Source organism: Sarcophilus harrisii, chromosome 1 (assembly GCF_902635505.1).
Source record: "Sarcophilus harrisii chromosome 1, mSarHar1.11, whole genome shotgun sequence".
NCBI lineage: Eukaryota > Metazoa > Chordata > Mammalia > Dasyuromorphia > Dasyuridae > Sarcophilus > Sarcophilus harrisii.
The window spans coordinates 649838069-649861149 of record NC_045426.1 but is presented as its reverse complement, the minus strand read 5'-3'; the positions used below and the strand labels follow the sequence as shown (position 1 = coordinate 649861149).

Sequence of the window (23081 nt, the reverse complement as noted above, 5' to 3'; positions counted from 1 at the left end):
ACAAAGGACAGAGTCATGCTGTGTGCAACCCTTGCTCTTTATTGTATGTGCTTGCTCCCCCCAATCCCAACCTGCCCTTCCCCCTGCCAGGTTTGAAGACCTGTCCTCATTCGGAGGCAATGGGAGGTCTGCCCAGCCCAGGAGGGTCATGCTTCTGCGCCTCCTGCAGCTGGCCAGGTGGGCTGAGGGTCAGGGAGCTGGGTCCCACAGGTTTCATGCCCAGGCAGGAGTGTTCTTTGGGGTGGATGCTGGCCAGTTAAGGCTTCTGAGGCTGGTACCCTTAGGTTTCCCAGGAGCCTCAGACTGGCAGATGAGAAAATAAAGTGCTTGGGAATCTGGGAAGGAGGGGGGGGGGGCAGCCGGAACCCAGTCCCCAGGACCTCAAGCCTGCTCGACTGTGCAAACCACATTCTGTGAAGGGGACAATGGGGGCCTGGGAGAAGGGAAACGCTGCCCCAGGCATGAGCCAGTCTGTGGGCTTGGGAGCCCAGAGCCTCTGCCAGCTGGCCTGGCTTTCCAATGGGGAGCTCTGTGTGGCACAGTGTGTACAGATGCCTTCACGGTAACTTAAACTTTCCTGTTTCCACAATTCCACCAGCAAAGGGAGAGAAAGACACCAAACTCCAACTTGAAACAGGCGCCACTCTACTCTCCTTTCCCTCAGAGTGGGCCAGGCCAGAGACATCCCTTCCCTCCCAGTGATTGTCAAGTGATTGTCAGAAGATTTGGTCTTCAGCAGTCATCAGGGTAGGCTGGAGAGCCCAGAGGGAGCCCGGGGCGCTCTGGTGCTCACCCCTCTCCCGTCACCTCCTTCCTAGCACTCTGGGCCCCTCCACCTGCTCCCAGAGTCAGCTGCCTTTGTTCCCTGGATTGGGAGAAGCCCAGTGCCCTGGGATAGTCCTGATGAAACCATCACCTCCGAAGCTGCTGCAGCTGAGAAAAGAGCCCACCCCAGAGATCAGTGTTGGGGTTAGAGAGCATCCCGGGTCAGAGGTGAGGGACTCCAGGAGCCCCACGTCAGAGATGGGATGAGGGTCTTGGTGATCAGGTCCCACCTCAGGCCCGAGAGGCTTTGGTAATTCTTGGGTCAGAGATGGGGCGGGAAGATGATGAGAGAGAATGAATGGGAGAGAAGGTCCCTATTACAGCCACCACCCTGGGCTCTTACCTCTCTCTCCACCAGGTTCCGTTTGTACAGAGCTTCCTTAGCTGCGTCCTGTTGGGAACACAGTGGTCCATCAATTCCCTGTCTTGGCCTGCTGCCCAGTGCCCAGAAATGGAGGGTACCCCATGGCCCTAAAGAGACCCTGACGTTCCCCAGGCCTCACCCTGTTGCCATCACTGCCCAGGCGTCGGGCAGCCTCGGTGTAGCACTGCAGGTATCGTTCTAGCTGAGCGTGGTACTCTGGAAGACCAGACAGAGTGATGAGGACCTGGATGGTGGCCCACCCAGCCCTGTCCCCACCCAAGCCTAGGGAACATCAGGAAAGGATCTCCTGTTGCCCCGCTACCTGGCAAGGCTCAGGGAAGGACTAAGCCCCACCTACAAACACCTTCTGGTAGGGTTGTTGGCAGGGCTCAGAGCAGGGCTTCCAGACCCAGCTTGCATGGACACTTCTTACCTCTCCTGATGGCCGGGCCTCCCTGTTCCAGCTGTGCTCTCTGCCACTGGCTGTGCTGCACAAGGTCCTGGTACTGCTGGGCCAACTCCCCAGGCACTGCCCGCCGGGCCTGCTTGTATGCCATGATCTGCCAAACAGCTGGAAGTGAGGACCCAGACACCCCTGCCTCTTGGGATGGGCTTTAGAAATTCCCCCCCCCCCCCAATGAAGAGGGAGCACACAAGATACTGCCCCAGCTCAGGAGTCATTGCAGAGAGGTCCCTGGCAACCCCTGCCCCAGAACCATCACCCACCTTCCTCTCTAGCCGTTCCCGGTCAAAGGCCATGACACTGAAGCTCTGTAAGTTGCGGGTTGGTCTGCTGTTCAATTCAATCAAAAAAATAATTCTCTGTTCCGGAGATGGGCAGTGAGTCCCACAGCCCCACCAGCCCCAGCCCAGCCACTTACCTGCCCCCTTGATCCCGTCCAGGGGCAGGGATGGGTGGGGCCTTTGCCTTGGGCACTGTGGCCTGTTCAGATTGGAACAGGAGGAAGATAAAAGAAAGCTGGTCTCATCAGGTCCCCTTCTGTTCTCTAAGGCTGCCCCAAAGACTATCCTGGCCTCACCCATTGCCCCCCAATTTTATATTCTCTACTCAGTGCCTTCCCTTTCCTTGGCGCAGCTCCCCAGGCCCTGTTTCTCACCGGGGACAGAGGGTCAATGACCAGCCATTTCTCTGTGACAGTGTCTAGTTGCTGGGAAGTCAGAGGTTCCCGCAGGCGGACCATCACCTCAAGTCGTCCTCCTGTGGGGCGACGGCCATCCAGGATCTGGGAGGGAGAAAAGTCAAGTCAGGCAAGACATGGCCCAAGGAACTGGGAAGTAGTGAGAGAAGTCAGGAAAGAGCCAGATACCTCCAGGATTTCTCGGATCTCACAGGCTGACTCCAAGGCCTCCAGCTTGAGTTGGGCTGTACCCAGGGTACGATCAGGCTTGAAGAGTCCCCTGAGGAGAAGTGGCCATGAGGAGCCTGTGGGACACAACGAGCTTGTCCCACTTGGTCCTGGCTCCTCACTTACCCCTTGTGTACCACTTCAAACTTAATTCCTTTGCTCTGGATGGCCCGCTTGAAGCCCCGGTGTCCCCGCTGGATGAAAAGCTTGAACTGTTCCTTGAACTCTGCCCAGGAAAGAGGAAGAGGAAAGACAGATGCCAGATCAGGCCCTGGACCTCCAAAATATCGATGACCCTACCCTCCATCTTCTACTTACCCGGGGAGTCTGTATTCTTTATCACGTTGGTTTTGTCTTTCTGAGCTTCTTCCTACATTGAGAGCCAAGTTTAGGGGTAGTCAGAATACATCCCGCTTTCAGCCCCAGGAAGTCTAAGGACCCTGTCCCTAAGACCTCAGCCCTCTCTGAGGAGAAGTATCTTTCCTTACTGGTATATCTGTTCAAGCCCAGTCCTTCAATCACCTTAAGCAAACCCCCCCAAAGCCCTCGGGACTCAGTTTTCCACTTCCCCTCCCCCCTCCAAAGTCCTCACTCACTGCATTGGGATAGGGGAAGTCAAATCGCACGAAGGCATCCAGGTCATTGGGGGATACTCCTGTAATGAAGGCTGGGGGTCAAGGCTCCTTCAGCCAGGTGGAGGAAAAAGCAGGAAGATAGGAGAAGGGAGAAAACAGCCCTAAGGAGGTACCCAGCTCCCTCTTCCTCCCATTCTTAGGGCCCTGTTACCTGGCGGTGTGGGAAGATTGATGCCCTTCACTATGAACAGAACCATGTCACTACTGCTGAGCTCTGGGAAGATCCTAGCAGGGATAGAGCAGAATGGGGTGAGGGAGCACAAACACTAGCCTCAGAGGAGATAAGCAACCTCCCTCCCTCCCCCAACTGTGGCTGCCCATGGTTCGCTAGTCTCAGGCCTGGTTTGGAGTAGAAGGGGAGGAGAGAATCCTTAAGGGTCTTACTTGACCACACTGAAGGTCCTCTGCTCATAATGGAACTTGGGAAGTGGGAAGCCTCGGCTGTGGGCTTGCTTCAGGATCTCCATGCTCTTCTTGCAGTCCTCAGCCATTTTCTCAAACCTTGGGGAGGAAAAAGGAGAGAAAAGGCACTGGGTACAAGGCAGGTCACCTTCCCAGACCCTATTCCAGCAAAGAAAGTCTTTTCTTCTCTGCCATAACCTAATATGCATATTGATGGAGGAGTTCAGAATTGGGAAGGAAGACACACATTTGGTACAAGTAACAGCTGGCCTGGTGGAGAGAGCACTGGACCTGGAAAAATGGAGTTCAGATCCTGCCTCGGACCTTTACAAGCTAGGTAAACCTGGGCAAGTCAGTTAGCCTCTGTCTGTCTCCTTTGTAAAATGGGGATGTTGACTTCACAGCTGCTGTGAGGACCAAATGAACAAATGTATGTAAAATGCTTTCTACATAAATGCTACCTGCAAACATTATGAGTGCTTCTTGACTAGATTCATGGCAGAATGGGATTTGTAAACAGATAAGCTCCAAGAGGGCAGGGGCTGCATCACATCTCCACCAGTGGTGGCTAGGAAGTCCTGAGTACACAATGAGTAATGGAGGAGCATTAGGGAGCGGAAGCCACAAGCAAGTCACAAGAGTCATTCAATCCCAGGCTCAGAAACACCTGAAACCCACCCCCAGAAAGAAATTCTCCTCTACAATATCAAGTCACCCAAATTCTGCCTGATTCAATGACGGGGAACTCACTGCCACTACCAGTCTGATGAATAGCTTTCATCATTAGTAAATCATGTCAAACCCTGAGCCAAAATCTTCCCCTCTCTACTTTCCACACACTGACACAGGTTTTGCCTTTCTGGTATAGAAAAAGGGGGAAAAACTCTAAGTTTAGCAGAAAGAATGGAATTTAGTGCAATGGGAAGGAAAAGACCTTGTTACTACTTAAAGCCCAGATTATCTGACAAAAAAATCCAATGCTCCTTCCCCTGAGGTCCATGCCTTCTGCTAAGCTTCAAAGTTTTATACCTCTCATTCCCTCTTTTCATCTCCCTAACCCTATGCCAGAAAGGAAGAAGCAGAATTAGTGTGGAAAATACAGGGGAGCATATTTTGATTCCCATATGGGAACATTTCCTAAAGAAAAGAGCAAATTATTTAACTTCTCCAAGCCTCAGCTTCCTCATCTGTAGCACAAAGGGCTTCTTAACTAAGGATCATGAACTTTAAAGATAGTTATTTTGATAACTTTCAGTATTGGGGTCCTCCTTTGTAAACCTCTATTTGGTACACTTAAGACACCTGATTGTGATAAGGGATCCCTAGGCTTCACCAGACACCCATGTTAAAGAACATAGGATCAGATGAAGTCAAAGGGTCTTTCCAATTCTAGATGCTCCATTCCAGTGGAGAGGAGAAGACAGGAAGGGAAAAGAAACTCACTTGCTGGTTTCCATAACATTTCCCAGATGGGTGAACTGGTTGGAGTACTTCAGGCACATCTTGGGGGGGGGTGTGAAGAGACAAGAAGAAGATTAGGGGAGCCACTGCCTTGGGGTCCAGGACTATCACTGCTCCAGTGGCTTCCCCCAATCCCTAGCCCATACCTCATGCTGCTGCCTTATCAACTTGGTGAGCTCTGCGTAATGCCCAGCCTGCTCCCGAGAGATGGCTGTGCCTGGCCGCTGGGCCAGTGTGAAATCCTCTTTATTGACAGGTGCTGGGGGCACCTAAAAAGGGAAGTGATTCTGGTAAGGCACAGGGGTGGCACGAGGCAGAGACACGGCAAGGGAGTCCTAGGAGCCACAACAACCCCCTCACCTTGGTGATGTCCACAGGTAACCCGTTGATTGAAGCCTCCAGCATGGGCTCCAATCCCTTGGCTTGGCGAAGAAAGAGTTTTGCGCCTTCCAGGTCATTCTTTTGCTTGGCTCGCAGGGCTGCTTGCAACAGTTGCTTTTTCCTTCCTTCCAAGAAAGCCAGCTGCTGCTGGGCTGTGGGGCAGGGGAAAGAGGGAGGGAGAAGCTGGTTCCAGGCACTGCCAGCAAACACATCACCCACAGGACCTGCCTCTGGGGCACAGGGAACCTACCTTTGGTGGAGCCTTTTGCAGCCACTTTCCCAGATGGGGCAGGTGCTGGAACAGAAGGCCGGGAGGTCTGGGGTTTGGGTTGTGGAGAAGGAAGGGAGTGGGTGCCAGGCTAGCATGGAGAGAACAACAAAGAAAACAAGTAGTGGCACTGCCCAACCCACGCAAGTTTAAGGTGCCCCCACCCAAAGGTCCAAACGCTAACTCCCACAGTCATAGGCAATGTCAGATAATGATAGCTTCCACTTTTGTACTCTTTTAAGGTTTACAAAACACTTTTCTCACAGCTAACCTTGTGAAGTAGGTAGCACAAATATCATGAGTCTTGTCTTACAGATAAAGATTAAGGCTCAGAAATTCAATGACTTATCCAAGATAATACAGGTGGCAGATGTCACATCTCCTAGCATTGTTCTACATCTTGTTCCCTCCAATCTGGATGGGGGGTGGGGGAGTAAAATACCCTGTTCCAAACTCACCCTCCTTCCCCACTCCCATCTCTCTCTCTCTCAAATACCTTTTTTGCCTCCTCTTCTTCCTCATCCTGGTTGGCCAACCGCATGGCAGTCTCAAGAACCCCTACCAGGCTTTGCTGTGTGGGTGTGGCTGCTTCCAGGCCTTGGATTGGGGGGAAACCTGGCCCACATAAGAGACTCCAATCAGCATCATACATTAGAGACTCCAGTTGTCATGGGGCCCCTTGCATTCCCACAAAGATTGCCAGTTCACAGACTACAAACCACCACCCTGAAGCTATCTGCTCAAAGACTCATGGACCAATACATCCACCTAAAGCCAACCTCTCACAAACAATTCTCACCAAAACTCTGCCCAGTTCCCCAGAGGCAAGAGTACAAGTGTCCTAGCTCTCAGAGGGAGAGAGCCTTTCTGGCTCCTCCTTGTTTCCTGGTTAAAGTAGTCAGCAGCCTCTCCTGAGCTCTGCACCCAGGGACCGCCCCAATAAGCCCAACTTTGCCAAGCACCTACCTGGAGGAACAGGCAATTCAGCCACATCCACAGATCTGCCTGACTTATGGGCTCGGATGGCATCTTGATATTGCTGTAGGGGAAAGGTTGGCTGATTAGCAAAGCTGATAAAGAGGAAAATAAACAGGGACTGGGGGGAAACAAGCATGACGGTGAATGATGGAACTACGCCCCCAAAGTCATGAAATCGTTTGTGCCCTTTGACCCAGCAATCCCACTACTGGAGCTATATCCCAAAGAGATCAAAGAGGAAAAGGATTTGTATGTACAAAAATGTACAGCACTTCTTTTTGTGAGAACAAAGAACTGGAAATTAAAGAGGTGTGGAAACCTGTTAGGGAATGGCTCAACAAATGATGACATATGAATGTAATACAATATTAATGCAACCCAAGAAATGACAAAATGAACCATTTTGGAGTAAACAGTTCAGAAGATCTCTTTGGAATGATAGGAACTGAAGTGAGGAGAACTAGACACAAAGATAATAACACTGAAAAGAACTTTAAAACTCTGATTGATGTAGTGACAAGCCCTAACTCTAGAAGGCCAAGGACAGAGCACTCACTTCTCAGCAGAGAAGTGGTGAGCATAAGATTCAGAATGAGACGGATATTTTTGGAATGTGGGAGTTCATTTTGTTGGATTATGCATATTTGTTTTGAAGATTTTTTCAAAGTGTTCACTTTTGGGGGGCAAAGGGAAAATAAAAAGGCCGGCTGAGCGCAAACCTGGTTCTACTCTCGTCCCAGACCCAGTCCCATGCGTCCCCTCACCTTGACAATGCGATCATGCATCCGAGCCTTGCGATCATCCCCTTTGTCCTTGGCCTGCCCTGCAGCCACCCGGTAACGCTCCATCCGCTGTTCCAAGGCCTCTAGCAGGGTCCGTGGAGGGGGGGGCATCTCTGGAGAGAAGCGGAAAGACTCCATAACTAGCAGGTTGCTAAGGCCCTCCTTTCCTTCCCACCCCCTGAGCTCCCCTGGCCTTGGAGTTCTAGGGTCCTTGATGGCCACCAGTGACTCAGAAGCTCAGGTGGCTCTTGTTAGTTCTTCCCTGAAGGGACTGTGCTTACCTTGCATGGAAGGGGAGATAGTGCCAGTACCAGAAGTGGAAGTGGGAGGCTGAAGTCCTGGGGATGGCAAGGTCTTGGGCATCTGGTCTGAAAATGAAGTGGACCAGTTATTCAAACAACCCCCAAGCCTACACTAAGTTCCCAGTCCTATGCTAAGTGTGGTAGGAATATTCAATTATAAGACCTTTTCCCTGGCATGAACTTTGCTCTTCCTTGAAGAGATTTATGCCCTAATAGTTCACTTCCTCCCTGACCAAGGTGCCATAACAAACAACTTACCAGGTGGTGGAGGTAACCGGGATAGGTCCACAGCCTCACCCTTTGCCATTGCTTCCAAGACAGCATCAAAACTCTAAGGGAAGAAAGGAGGAAATGAGGAGACGGCTGTAGTTATCTGTCAGGAGAGAAGAAATTGGCCAGATTTATGTTAAAGGAAATCAACCCCATAAGCCACTCAGCCAGGTCAGGCCCAAGAACCATGGTCCTCTATCATACCTTACCTTGGCTACACGGTAATACTTAGCAGCTGCTTCTGAGTCTCCCTCCTGCTTGGAGCGCAATGCAGCCCTTTTGTACTCTCGCTGCCGCTCCTGCAACAGGGCCAGGGACCCAGGACTGCCAGCACCTAAGCACAGAAGATGATGCCCAAAAGTACTGGTAACTCCAGCTGCTTAGGGAACGTTTTCTTCTTCTTTAAAAATACTTCCCCCCCAATTACATGTAAAAATTTCTCAACATCTGGATTTTAAAATTTTGAGTACCAAATTCTCTCCCTCCCTCACCAAGAAGGCAATTTGGTATAGGTTACACATGTTTAGTCATTGAAAACATATTTCCATATTAGTCACAGTGAAAGAAAACAGGAAAAAAAGACAAGAAAAAATTAAAAAGTATTCTCTAATCTGCATTCAGATTCCAATAATTCTTTCTTTGGAGGTGGATAGTATTTATTTTTTTTTGTCAGGAGTTTTGGGAACTTCTAAGGATTGTGGGGAAGCAAGAGTACAGAAGAGAGAATGGAACTTTGCAGTCCACTCCCCCATATGTTGGGATCTAAGGACTATTATCTAGAAGGACTAACCCCCTTCCCAGCTCCCAGACCAGTCAAAGGTCATACCAGGCTTACTTGAGCTCACAGGTGAGGCTACAGGGACTGGCTTTTCAGTCAACCCAGAGCCATGACTAGGGGGCACCGGCAGTGTTTTGGGAGGAACAGCTGGTAGCTGATGTTGAGGGGGTTGGGCAGACGCAGTACTCTGAGTGGGTGGAACCTCTGGGGTGGTTGTCAGGCTCTTCCCCACAGCCACAGGAGGCGGGATGTCCTCTTCATTGATGTTGCGTCCCTTCTTAACTGAGGTCAGCATATTCTCCAATGTCTAAGGAGAGGGGAAGTCTTGGCTCAGTCTAAGGCAGAGCCAGCTCAGGATGACACAGAGCTATAGAATAGACTCTTCCTTCTCACCTTGACACCTCGTTCATATCTCCGGACTTTGGAGCTGTCCCCAACCTGCTTGGCATTAGTGATGGCAGTCTGGTACATGGCCAGTCTTTCAGCTAGGGTGGTTTCCATGCCAGCACTGCTAGGGCTGACCTTAAGTTGTGGAAGACTTGGTGACTGGAAGAGAATATGGGGGTCACTGACCCTAAGAGAGGGAGAACTTATGCCCCAAGCTCAAGAACTGTACCTCCTGGAGACATTCCACCTGTTTACCCATCATGGTGGAAAATCTATTCCATACGTGGTCCTTGGAACAGCATCTTGGCTTTTAGCTCATTTTGGGACAGGCTTCAGGCCGTAAGAGCTTAGTATTTAAAGCTAGGAGTCTTTAGGGATGATCTTTGAGGGACTGCCCTATATGCAAGGACAACTAGATGATGCAGTGGATGTAGTGCTAGGTCGGGAGACAGGAAGACTCATCTTCCAGCCTTAGACAATTCCTAGTCGTGTGACCCTGAGCAAATCACTTAATCTTGGTTTGCTTTAGTTTCCTCATCTGTGAAAACAGATAATAGCATCTTCCTCTCAGGGTTATTGTATAGCACCGCACCTAGTAGGCTCTAAATAAATATTAGCTATGATGATGAAGATAAGGTAACTGCTTAGAACTGGAACTCTGGTTATCTCACACACGACAAACCAAAGAGAGACAGCAACATACCTTGGCCAGGGGGAGGTTCTGGGTATCTTGGGGTTCCTCCCTTTCCCCGAGAACTTCATTGAGCTCCGCCTAGAGACACACATAGAAGGAGCCAAATGCTGCTGAGTCTTGGTTAATATCCAGTACTCATTCAGAGCAGTCCTAACCTCAGTTCTATTAGTAAAAGGAGTGGGAAGCCTGGGATAGCCTTCCCACAAATGTAGGCAGAACCATATGATCTATAACAAAGTAAAAAGGTCATATGGTGGGGACAAATCTGGGTAAGATGAGGTGAGATAGCCCTTGCTTCTACAGTTCCTGGCTCTATGAGAGTTGCATACTAATAATGTTGGTGCCATATTCCCTCTTACCCATCCTTCACAATTTCCTTCCTTTTGCAGAGGTCAGAGACCTAGCTTGACTCACACAGGCAGAAGAGATCTATATGAAAAACTTTTGTGCTTGGAGAAATCATCTAAGCTCTTTCCTCACCAGCAGTTCATCATCATCTTCCACATCCTCCTCATCCTCCTCTTCCCCTTCTCCTTCATCGAGGTCCTTCATACACAGAGAGGCCATCTTTTCAATGGTCTCCATAGGCAAAGGAGCTAAAAAGAAAACAAATACAGAAGTAGTTCTGGACCCCTTAGCTACCCCAGTAACACTGTTCCACATCCAATTCTGACTTTTCATGGTGCTCAGGATTTGCAGGGACAATGGCAAGCAGAGAAGAAGGTGAACTTTAATATGGACAATCAGGAATGAACAGAAGTAGGATCTTCTAGGCTTTGGGTGCATAAGAAGACTCCCAAGAGGCAAGTGGGCCCCTGCCTTCTGACCCTCTCCCCTGTGGGAGGCTGGGCCCCTCACCTTTGCTTTTGAGTTCCCGAGGTGGCTCAGCCCCTACCAAGGCCATGAATTCTGCCTCAAGGTCAGCATCATTGTCCCCATCTTCAGGAAGCATCATCCCATCAGGGGAGAAGTCCACCAGAAGGCCCAGCTTCAAGGCAAGGGAAAAAGACCCAAATGAGACCAAGACTTGAAGGGACACTGCAAAGCCCTGACCATGGCCGCTGCTGGCTCAAGTTATAGGTCCCTCCGCGTCAGTTTGAGATTATCACAATCTCTGTCATTCCTCGCCACTGCAATTTTCTCTATTTTCCCTTCACACCATCCACCAACTATTGTTCTTTGGAGGAGTATGAGGGTATTATCCTGGGCACAAATACCAAAAATACGTAGGTACTAAGAAGCACCAACCGCGTATAAAGCATCACAACAAGTGCTGGGGGAAAGAATGAATTAAAGCAGCCCCTGCCCTCTGAACAGAAAGGCCTCCCCGCCCCTCTGACTTCCAGGGGAACAGCCTTATTTGGGCGGCACCTCGTTCTGTGCGCGGGGAGAACGCCGCCACCCCGGACAGCCGTCAATCCCATGGCGGACTGGGGCAAAGGGCGCGCGCCTGCACCCCAGCGCTTAGGCGGCCTGGACCCGGGCCGAGTCTGAGTCCCACCCCGGGAAGACATAACAAATTCCCCGGGCCGTTTGCCTCCCATCAGCAGCCTCCCTGTGGCCCCCTCCCGGCTGGTCCCCGAGTGAGCCTCCCCCCTCCCCGCCAGGACCCCGCGGCGGAGCCGGGGCAGAGCGGGGCGGGCAGCGCCCCCTGGGGGTCCTAGCCCAGCCCCAGGTTTGCCATCTCCATCTCAGGTCCTCCCCCTCCCCCCAAAGCTACAGGTGTCTCCATCTTTAGGACCAAGGCAGAGCACCCCAGAAAGGGGGAAAGATGGGGCCTCGGGGAGCGGAGTGGTCTCACAGCAGAAGACAACCACCGGGATGTCACGGGAAGGGGGGGGTGGGAGGGAGCCTCCCAAAAGAGAGGGGGCCCAAGGAGGGGGCGGGGGAGTGGGGGATGGGGACGGGCTCCCAGGAGACAGGGGCTGCAGAGGGCCTGGGGTCAGGCGAGGAGAGCAGGGAAGGGGGCGGGGGTCCGGAGCACAGAGGGCGGCGGGGCTGGGCAGTGAGTAAAGGGGGAGAGAGGGCCCAGCCTCCCACAGGGGAGGGGTCAGAAGGCAGGGGCCCGGGAGAGCAGGGGCCAGAGGGGTTAGGGGGCGGGGCCGAGGTGGACAGCGGGAAGCAGGGTCGCTGAGGGTTGAGGACCGGAGGGACAGATGGGAAGGCCAGGAAGAGCAGAGGACAAGGGGAGGAGGCCAGAGGGAGCGGGCAAGATAAGGCAAAAACCGAGGGGCCAAGTCTCTCTTAGGGAGGGGGAGGGGGGGGGCTTCACCTGTCTGGCTGCGGCCGCGCCGCGCCCCGGGGGTGCCGGGGGCGCCTTCTTCTTATGCATATTTCCGTCGAGCCGGGAGTAGGTAGGGGGGCGGGGACCCCAGGACCGCCCTCCCTCGTCAGTTCACTTCCGGCTAGGCCCGGTCCCCAGGTGGACGCCCCGCCTCTCGCCGTGCCAGCGGGCACCAGACGCGCCGGCGCGGGAGAACGGAAGGCCGGACTACAACTCCCGACAAGCACTCTGCCCCTCTTTCCGCGAGAATTCAATACGTGGGCGAACATTCACGCATGCGCGCCTGGCCCAGTTTGCCTGCTTTGGACCTGGGGGGTGTTGGGATTGGGCGGGAAAGCGAGGCCCACGCGAGGTCAGAGGCGGGTTTCCTCTCAGGTGAGGCCTGAGATTGGCGCCTGAGAGCCCAGAATTGTTCTTGTGACCCCGACCCAAACCTACACGGTTCTGGGAGCGGGGCAGTGAGGCACCTGGCCCGGCCCTCGCTTCCTCCCTCAGCCTCCTTCTGCGGGGGAGTCCGCAGCCGGGGGCGCGAAGGCGAAGCGCTCTCTGTTATTCCCCCCCCCCCCCCGTGGGGGTGGGCATGGGGGGAGGGCCCGTCCCGCCCCGCCCAGCGAGCCTTTTACCTCTCAGGGGCCGGGGAGGGGCGGCAGCAGCAGCCCCCAACCCCCAACCCAGAAATCCTTTTCATCCTCTAACGATTCCGGAAGCTGTTTACAATCGGGTCCGATTCTGAGTGACCCCATCCGTGCTTTTCTGCTAACGTGCTTCCCCAGCTCATTGAACAGGTGGAACTGAGGCTCACGGGATTGAGAGACGGGCCCGGGTTACAAAGCTAGTGAACGCCCCAAATCACTTAGTCCCGTTTGTCTCCTTTTCCTCATCTGTAAAATGAGCTGCAGGAGGGAAGGAGAACTCCGGCATCTTTGCCAGAAAAAAGCCCCAAGTGGGCTCGTGACAAGTTGGACACAACTGAATTAGGACAAATTAATAGCGCGTTAAGGTTTGATAAGTCTTTGCTTTACGGGATATGTCATTTGATCAACCACGACGAGGAAACTGAAGCAGACGGGTTGTACCTTGGCCGGGTTACACAGCCAGGAAGTGCCTGAGGCAGGATTTAAACTTGGATTTTCCAAATTCATTTTTTCCATCCCCTGCCATTGAGGTGCTTTGAAATTGGGGGAAGCGGAATAAAAGTGCCTTTCTGTCTTTGGATTTGGGACCTTTGGGACCCAGGACTCCAGTTAGAGCCGTAGTCACTAGGGGTCAATGGATGGGATAACGGCCCTCTCTTCGACTGCTGCCCCTTTACATCAAGCGCCCCATCTTGGTACTTATTTTCAGGAATTAGGGTTAGATAACTTTCCACCAGCATTTAACAAATCTGTAGTACATGCTTGTAATGAAAATACAAATAGGATAGGGAAGCTCACCGGGGCCAAATGTAGGCTCACAGCCTAATCCATAAGCACAATCCAAATGCCAGGCACGATGCTAAGTGTACCACCATAAAGAAAGAGAAAAACCAGAACCTAATTCTTGAGGAAGAAATAGCATACTAACAATTATGTACAAAAACACTCTGTGTGTTAAAGGGGAACTAATCTCATGGAAAACATTGAGATTAAATAAAAGTGGGAATAGCTCTAACTGGGATGGTGAATTCACTTAAATCTAAAGATAAAGAGACCATCATATAGTTTTTGTCCATATCCTCATGTAGAAGACCAAAATTTTAATTGGTTCTTTAAAGACAACACTGTATTTGGAGTCAGATTGCTGGGTGCTGTATTGTATCACAGAAAGTATAAAATTTGCACAAATTTAAAGGATGGTTATTGCTATTAGAACAGAAGCTTGGACAGATTCCTTTGGGGCAATTTCAACTTGTACATTCTCAAGCCCTGAAAAAATAAATCACAGTATAAATCAATTTAGTTTTGCTAAAGCTTGCAAATGGTCTGTGTAAAACAACTCATATTGGTAGTAGATGATGCCAAGGTGTACTTGGCATTTTGTTAGGACTTCCCATAAAGAGGGGTCCCAGCTCTGTTACTGCAGAACATTTCCTAGATCCTGTGTAAACGAGAGCTCTAAGGAGAAAAAAATACATATGGCTTAGAAGGACATACCACTTTCACAACTCAAATCCAGTTCCTAGAACTGAGGAGTAGATATCTTTCCTATTTGTACAGTGGCCTCTGACTCTTCCTAACCTCATTTGGAGGTTTCTTGGTAAGGTATGCCATTTCTTTTTCCAATTTATTTTGCAGATGAGGAACTAAGGCAAATAGGGTTAAATGATTTGCCCAGGATCATGTAGCTAGTAAATGGCTGAGGCTAGATTTAAATTCAAGAAGATGATTTTATTCACTATCTACTGTGCCACCTAACTGTCCCAGTTCTCTACTAGAAATGCTATTATGGAACTGAAGTCTTGAGTATTGGGCCTCAGGCTTTCAGCCTTTAATTAAAGTTCTGTTGATGGTGATAACTAGTGATGAAAGTTTTTGTTTGCAGATTTCTAGAAGGAGGGTCAAAATGCCCAAGAGGAGGAAGCCACAGATTTCAGGTACTTTCATTTCCATACAAATCATTTTTTTAAGTAACAAAGAGAAATACTTTTGCTGGATGACAAACTAGAACTCAGAACAAATTTGTGAATAAATGCCAACTAATAAACACACACACATGCACTTGTGTGTGTGTGTGTGTATATATATATATGTATATATATACACACATTTTTAAACTTAATATTGTAAGGACTACTGTGCTCCTCAAACAAGAAGATGGAATTCATTGAAAAAGCCCCTGGTGTTGGGAAAGCTTGAAGGCAAAAGAAAAAGGGGACTGCAGAGCATTGGATGGAGTGTCATGAAAACAACAAATGTGCATTTGGACAGACTTTAAGAGACAGTAAATGACAGAAGGGCCTGACAAGCTTTGATCCCTGTGGTCACAGAGAGTCAAACAGGACTAAACAACAAAGCATTCCCGGATAATGGTCATTAGGAAACAGAATGCTGACTTTTAGAATAGCTGGACTGATATAGCATACTTAAGTCAGTGTGCCTGTACCTGTTTGGGGTGGGTGGGAATACAATATGACAATGTGAAAAAATAGACTTTCCTTCTTGTTTCAGAAGGGAGTTGATTGACCTTCAGAACTGAATACAAAGTTCTTTAAAATGTGTTTTTTCTTGGAATAACCCTATGGGAATTATTTACAGGAATGATACAGTCTATTTTCATATGTTTGTGCTGTGCTTTGTTTGATACAACTGTTTAAAGGACTAAACAAAAGCCAGTGTGTTTAAATCTGAAAATCCCCAAATAAATAAAACTACCACTTTGTTTTACTTAAATATATTATTCAATAGATGGTTAGCTCAAGTCATGGTGGGACAGTTGGAAGCACACTCACTGGCTTGGTCATGGAACCCAGATTAAAATTCTACCTCTGATGCTTATTGACTATATGACCTTGGCCATGTATCAACCATTTTGATTTCTCACCTGTTCCTTCCAGTTCTCTCCATAGATCTATGATTTGAACAGTAAAATAAGTACCAAAGAATAATGGGTATGAAAATCAGAAAGCTGGCTTCAAATTTTGGGTCTGCTACTTTAGAATGAGGATAGGGTCTGGACCTGTGATTTCATTAGTAAAGGGAACTTCTGGATAGTTCATGTTGATGCCGTCTCTGAAACTTCTTGTTTCCATAGGCACAGAATTGCCTGGAATGCTTAAGTGGTTAAGTGACTTGCCCAGAGCTGCACAGCCATTATATTTCAGAATTGGGACTTGAACCCTGGCTCTGAAGCCATCTCTGCCTAACTACCTCCCTAGCAATGTTAGTTTTATCTTGACTGCTCCTATTACCTGTGTAACCCTCAATTTCTCTCTTTTTTCTCTCAGTTTCTACCTTTGAAAACTAGGTGATTGGATTGGATCTCAAAGATCCCTTTCAACTTTATTTTAGAAAATATAATAATTCATATTTGCAGTGTACTTTAAGCCTTACAAAACACTTTCTTTCTTTTCTTTTCTTTTTTTTTTTTTTTTTTTTTTGCTGAGGCAATTGGGACTTGCCCAAGATCACACAGCTAGGAAGTAGGAAGTGTCTGAGACCATATTTGAACTCACATCCTCCTGACATCAAGTCTGGTACTCTATCCACTGCGCCACCCAGCTGCCCCCATTACAAAACACTTTCAAACAAACCTGCAAGTTAATAAAACAAGTATTATTAACCTCCATTTTGCAAAGGAGAAAATAGATTCAGAGTTTAATTGATTTCCCTTGATCATATTGCGTATAAATCAGGATTCCAATCTGGGTCTCTCTCTCTCTTTTTTTTTTTTCCAAGTTCTCTCTTTCTTCCACACTGTTCTGCCTCTACCACAAAACCAAATGTTTATAGAGATAATGTTGGACAGAATTCAAAAGAGGGGAAAATTACTATTAGTTGATTTCAGTCTCCCTCATGCTACTTTTTATCTCTCAAAGATTCTAATATGAATTATAGCTATTGATATGTCTGAATTTTATAAACGTCTTGAGAGCAGAAGCCAATTCTCATTTTCATCCCCCACAAAAATTGAATAGTACCTTGCAGATAATTCAGTTAAGCACTGAATTAATGAAATGGTGTTGTGGTTGACTGTGTACTTGGTGAATGTCTCGTGTATACAGATAGGATGTTGCAGGTGACGCTTAATGAAAACCTAAAGAAAATAATTTAATTCCCTAGCAACAAAACGTAATGCCACCCTTGGACTACCAGTCCAGTATCCAATACGGAATGTTGACTGACTATTTTTAAACCTTCAGAATCCCAATACTCAATAAAGTGTGCTTGATAATAGTTGGATCTGAAAGACTCAGGTCTTTCTGACCCCAAGCCCAGTTCTCTATTCACTGGACCATCTAGCTGCCCTGGTAATCTTTAAATTGCTGGATAAATTAGAGATATGGGTCTTATTGTTACTTGCAATTAGGCATTGGACTTCATACCAAAACCTCTTGCCATGTGGGTGAATTGAGTGTGGAAACTCTGTATTAAAGTCTCTTTTTATCATTTCACTTTTACTGTTCTTCCATTGGAATTATTTAAGATATGTGAGATATGGAAGACCATACGATTAGATAAGTAAAATCACTGAATCCTACCATTGTTGAAAGGTCCCTCAAAAGATGTTTTATTTGCTTGTAAATTTAGGTAACTGATTATCTAGATTGTCTGGTACAGGTGTTTGTCCTATCCTCCTGATGATCTCCATGAAGTGATGGAGATTTTGCAATTTTTTTAACTTGCTCTTTCTAATATTTTATTGTCTCAAGGGTAAAAAAATCCTTTCTTGTATTCAACTAAATGCTTTCCTGTTTTAATCTAAACTTATGTATTTTTTATTTGCCCATAGAAAAGAAAGTAGTTCTAGATCAAGAAAGGAGTTTTAATGTCATCTAGTCCAATCCTATCATTTTACAGATGAGCAAAGCAAAATCTAGAAAGGTTAAATGACTTGTTAATGTAAATAAATAGCAGACAGGATTTGAACTAAAGTTCTGTTACTCCAAGTGCTGTGCTATGCTTGGACATAGAAAGCAACTGATAAGTGCAGTTTTTACATAAAAAATAAACTCCCAATGGTTATCAGTGAAAAAAATAATAATAAGATAAAGTGTGCTTGACAGCTCTTAAATCACTTTTGTTCCTACCCAAGGCACAATTGGGCAGGAATAGTCTTCTTCAAGAGCCAGATTCAAATTTTAATCTAGGGGAAATTAAATATGAACTATCACTATAAATTTCTAAAATAATGGAGCTCTTGATTTGTCTACATCCTTCTTATCCCACTGTCTAGGAGATTTCCTTTACATTGAACAGATAATACACACTGTGGCCATATACATTTTATTGTACAAATGAAATTAATAAACTACATGCCAAGAGATAGTCTGTAGAGACCTCAGCCCTTTTACTACTTGTTGCTCCCAACCATCCTCATTGTGGCTAACCTTATGGACAGAAAGATTAAGGGAAATAATTGTGTCTGAGTTTCCGGTTCAGAGGTCAAGCCTACCTATATCAATACAGAGTAAGGAAAAATTATAAGGGAGGAGTTTGTCCTCCTTCCACCTAAACACTTAATTTATCTCTCAAAAAAGCTCCTGGGCTATTAGGTAACTTCAATTGAAACAGTAGAATAGGCCAGAATAAGAAGACTAAAAATAGTGAATTTAATAATCCAGAGTTCAGTAAGGGCTAGAATATAAATTACTCTAGGAAGAATTCTTATTTTGACAAGAACTACAAAAAATTGAAAAGCAATCTGGCAGAATTCAGACTACCATCTAACACCACATCCAGTGGCCTGGCACGTCAGGTGTTTAATAAATACTTTTCCATTCATTTATCACAATACAGTCAAAATGAACACAACCTGAATTTTAAAAAAATACACTGGGAGAAAATTATCAGGTATTTTTCACAGTCTTGGTTCAAGGGGAAATTTTTAAAAATTTAGTATTTGATTTTCCCCCAATTGCACGTAAAACAATTTTTAACATTTGTTTTTAAAACTTTGGAGCTCCAACTTCTCTCCCATCCTCCCTGGCCACAATTGAGAAGGCTAGCAATCAGATATAAGTTATACAATTATAATCATGCAAAACATTTCTATTTTAAGTCATGTAAAGAAAATATAAAAACCCTCAGGAAAAATAAAGAAAAATATGCTTCAATCTGTCTATAGACATCATTAGTTCTTTTTTCTGGGAATAAATAGCATTTTTTTCATTTTGAGTTCTTCAGAGTTGTCTTGCATCACTGTATTGCTGAGAATAGCTAACTCATTCACAGCTGATCTTAACAATATTGCTATTACTTTATACATAGTACATTTCACTTTGCAACAGCTTCTGCAAGTCTTTCCAAGTTTTTTTTTGGGGGGGAGCATCCTGTTCATCATTTCTTATAGCACAATAGTATTCCATCATAATCATATATCATAATTTGTTTAGCCATTCCTCAATTGATGGGCATCCCCCTAATTTCCAATTATTTGTTCCCCAAAAAGACCTCATAAATATTTTCATCATATAAATCTTTTTCCTTTTTTTTTTTTAATCTCTTCTAGGATACATGCCTAGAAGTGGTATTGATAAATCAGATGGCATGTGTGGTTTTATAATCTTTGGGCATAGTTCCAAATTGCTATAGAGAATGGTTGAATCAATTTATAATTTTACCAGTTCCATTCCATCAATGCCTCATTTTTTCCACATTCTCCCCAACATTTATCATTTTTCTCCTCTGTCCTATTTTCCAATCTAATATGTATGAGTATATATATATATATATATATATATATATGTCTCAGAATTTTTAAAATTTGCATTTCTCTAATAGTGAATTAGAGCATTTTTTTCATATAGCTTCTACAGCTATATTTCATATAAAGCTTTGATTACTTCATCGGAAAACTGTTCATATCTTTTGAACATTTTCAACTGAGGAATGTCTCTCATTTTTATAAATTTGACTACAACTCTATATGTTGAAGAAATGGGCATTTATTAGAGAAACTTGATTCAGTTTTTTTTTCCCCACAATTACTATTGCTAATTGTATTTCCCTTGCTCTGCTTCAGTTTATTCTATTCTGTCTCTCCTTGTAACCTGTCTCCTTAAAATTGTTTTGCTTCTGACTATCCCCTCCCCCAATCTGCCCTCCTTTTATAACCTCCCCTTTTTCCTTATCCCCATTCCCTCCTATTTTCTTTTCTTCTTTTTTTTTTTTTTATAACTTTTTATTGACAGAACCCATGCCAGGGTAATTTTTTACAACATTATCCCTTGCACTCACTTCTGTTCCGATTTTTTCCCCTCCCTCCCTCCACCCCTTCCTCTAGATGGCAAGCAATCCTATTTTCTTGTAAAAAGATTTCTTCTATACCCAAATAAATATGTATGTTGTTCCCTCTTTGAGCCAATTCTGATGAGAATAAGTTTTACTCACTCCCTTTCTCTCCTCTTTCCCTTTACCGTAAAGCTTTTTCTTGCTTCTTTCAGAGATCATTTATCCCATTTTACCTCTCCTTTTCCCTTTCTCCCAGTACATTCCTCTCTTACTCCTTAATTCTATTTTTTCAGATATTCCTTCACATCCAACTCATTCCTGTGCCCTCTATTTATACTCCTTCTAACTACCACAATAATGAGAAAATTTTTACGAGTTGCAAGTATCTTCCCATGTAAAGATATAAACAATATAACTTTATTAAGTCCCTTAAGATTTCCTTTTCTTGTTTGTCTTTTTATACGTTTCTTGAGTCTTGTATTCAAAGTCAAATTTTCTATTAAGATCTGGCCTTTTCATCAAGAATGCTTGAAAGTCATCTATTTCATGGAATATCCATTTTTTTTTTCCCCTGAAGAACTTTTGCTGAGTGGATGATTCTTGGTTGTAATTCTAGCTCCTTTGCACTCCAGAATATCATATTACAAGCCCTCCAGTCCTTTAATATAGAAGCTGCTAAATCTTGTGTAATGCTTACTAAGGCTTCACAATATTTGAATTGTTTCATTCTGGCTGTTTGCAATATTTTCTTCTTGACCTGGGAGCTCTGGAATTTGGCTATACTATTCTTGGGACTTTGCATTTTCAGATCTCTTTCAGGATATCAGGAGAAAATTCTTAACCAAACAAGCAATAGAGGTAATCACTGAAGATAAAGTGGATAAGTTCAATTATATGAAATCAAAACTATCTTGAATAGATAATAAATGTAGCTAGTAGAACAAGGAAATAAATTGGGGAAAAATCTTTGCATCAAATATCTCTTATAAGGTTCTTATAGCTAAAATATATTGTAAATTAACACAAATACTTAAGACCAAGAATTTTCTTCAGGGATAAATTCTCAAAGTAATAGTTCTCAAAAGAAGAATTATAGCCTGTTGGCAGTCAGATAAAAATTGTTCCAAGTAACCAATAATTAAAAAAAAACTAAAATAATTCTAAGGTTTTATATCACCTGCAGAAAACTGGCAAAGATTGTAACAGTTGGCAAAATTGGCAAAGATGAAAAGTCATGTCTTTTTGGAGGGGCTATAGGAAAATACATACCAATACCAACCATTCTCTAAAGCAATTGGAATTATGTTGGAAAAGTGACTAAAATATCCAGCAATTTGCTTTGATCCAGAGATCCCCTTGCTAGGCACATACTTCAAAGATAGTAAAGGCAGAAGGAAAAGGTCCCAAAATATTCATAGCAGCACATTTTATCATAGCAAAGAGCTTTTTAAAAAGTAGAAGCCCATCAATTGAAGAAAGAGTTAAATTGTGATACATAGATGGAATGCAACTATATATAAGAAACAATGTATATGAGGAATTCAGAGCAGCCTAGAAAGATTTCAGAAATGTGAAATAAATAAGAAGGGTGGGAGTATCTATAGTAATTGTCAATGTAAATCGAAAGAACAAAAAAATGAAAATGAACACTCTGTAATTATGGTGACCAAGCTCCCTTCAAAGAAGCATGCTATTTTCTTATTTGCAGAGTTGGATGTGGATTATGGAATAATATATATACAATTGGTCTATTGGTTAGTTTTGTTGAACTGTTTTCCCCCCTCATCTTTTTATAGTTATTGTAGCAAGGAATGGATTGATGGGTTAGAGAAAATTTAAACTAGATTTATTAGTGTGTCACTGGGGCTGGTCTGGACATGTCCATCTGGGTTATATTAAGAAATGGAGATGATATAAAAACAAAATGGCTGAATGTGTGTGTGTGTGTTTGTGTGTGTGTGTGTCCAGATGCCTGCAATTCTGTCTCTTGCGTAGACTTAACTTAAACCAGTAGTGCAGAAAGGGTAACTTACATCTCTGTTCTAGGCCTATATCTTAATTTTAACCAGTCCTGGTCACAGAAGTTAGGGACTCTGGCAACTGCTTTAATGATGTATAGCATGTTGAAAATGTTAATGCTGGGTGGTACTCTGGCCCTTGCTGGCTCTGGTCATATTTTGCCAACTTGCAGACATTCCATTGTCTTTCCTGTTAACCTTCTGGCATCCACATTGGCACCTGAATGTGAAAGAACAGTAGACAAGCCATATGGAAAGATTTAGATGGAATGGTAAACTGTAAACTGACAGTCTTTCTCCAATACATAACCCATGAAATAACAAAAGGGAGAAGAACTGAGATGTATGCATATATGCAAAATCTCTCCCGATATCTTACCTCTCACAGAATTTCATCCCTACCTAGAACTCATGTTCAAAATTCAGTTTCCTCTTAAGTGCAACTTTAACATAAAATTAACATTAAACAACAAAGAATTGCTCATTAAAAGTTACTCTGGTGAAAGGTCAAAACAAATTCAGAAGAAGATAATAGGGCCAAAACAGCAATATGCAGTGCATCAAATTAAAAGATGTATTGGGCATAGGCCCAAAAATGATTCCTGGAAAAACTCCAAAAGGATTATTAAAAATCAAATAAGAGAGGTATAGGAAAAATGGGAAAAGAAATGAGACTGACATAAGAACATCATGAAAAGAGTTAGCAGTATGTTAAATGAGGCAAAAAAAAAAAAAAAAAAAAAAAAAAGATACTGATAAAAACAATGCTTTAAAAAACCAGATAGGCCAAATAGGAAATGAGGCACAAAACTTAAAAGTTATCATCTTGGCTTAAATTGGGGGTGGGGCGGTTGAGGAGGATTTATCAAGATTTTCTGCTTTTGTCTTTTCTCCCTATATCTTCACCCAATTGAATCAACGTAGGCATACTTTGTAATTTAAAATTCAGTATATTTTAAGTGCCTAGATAAGTCATTAAGACTTATTGGTCACACATAAGACCTTAGTCTTAGTATT

At 45.1% G+C, this 23081-nt stretch overlaps 2 protein-coding genes across 4 annotated transcripts in view; one reads left to right on the top strand and one right to left on the bottom strand.

The window, feature by feature from the left end:
• Window positions 1–18: 18 nt before the first annotated feature.
• On the bottom strand, window positions 19–12308 carry CC2D1A (coiled-coil and C2 domain containing 1A). 3 transcript variants are annotated; one of them, XM_023496767.2, is made up of 29 exons: window positions 12167–12308; window positions 10753–10882; window positions 10375–10490; window positions 9904–9972; window positions 9207–9359; window positions 8862–9120; window positions 8245–8369; window positions 8024–8096; window positions 7745–7831; window positions 7446–7576; window positions 6670–6742; window positions 6200–6318; window positions 5686–5794; window positions 5415–5587; window positions 5201–5323; window positions 5037–5095; window positions 3576–3692; window positions 3343–3416; window positions 3153–3211; window positions 2875–2926; window positions 2683–2782; window positions 2518–2608; window positions 2308–2433; window positions 2071–2132; window positions 1916–1982; window positions 1623–1749; window positions 1329–1405; window positions 1169–1216; window positions 19–933 (listed from the first exon to the last, which is right to left on the bottom strand). In XM_023496767.2, the coding sequence occupies exons 1-29, from the start codon at window positions 12224–12226 to the stop codon at window positions 913–915; spliced, it is 2880 nt and encodes a 959-aa protein (XP_023352535.1). In that variant the 5' UTR covers window positions 12227–12308; the 3' UTR covers window positions 19–912. The 3 variants fall into 3 exon arrangements, with proteins under 3 accessions (XP_023352535.1, XP_012397568.1, XP_012397569.1); XM_012542114.2 differs by having other exon boundaries at window positions 1916–1979; XM_012542115.2 differs by having other exon boundaries at window positions 8871–9120.
• Window positions 12195–23081, top strand: part of C1H19orf57 (chromosome 1 C19orf57 homolog) — a 38103-nt gene continuing 27216 nt past the window's right edge. Inside the window, exons 1-2 of the mRNA XM_023496768.2 lie at window positions 12195–12553; window positions 14699–14750. Of these exons, the coding sequence (XP_023352536.1) occupies window positions 12221–12553; window positions 14699–14750 (385 nt within the window). The 5' untranslated portion in view covers window positions 12195–12220. The remainder of the gene's footprint in view (window positions 12554–14698; window positions 14751–23081) is intronic.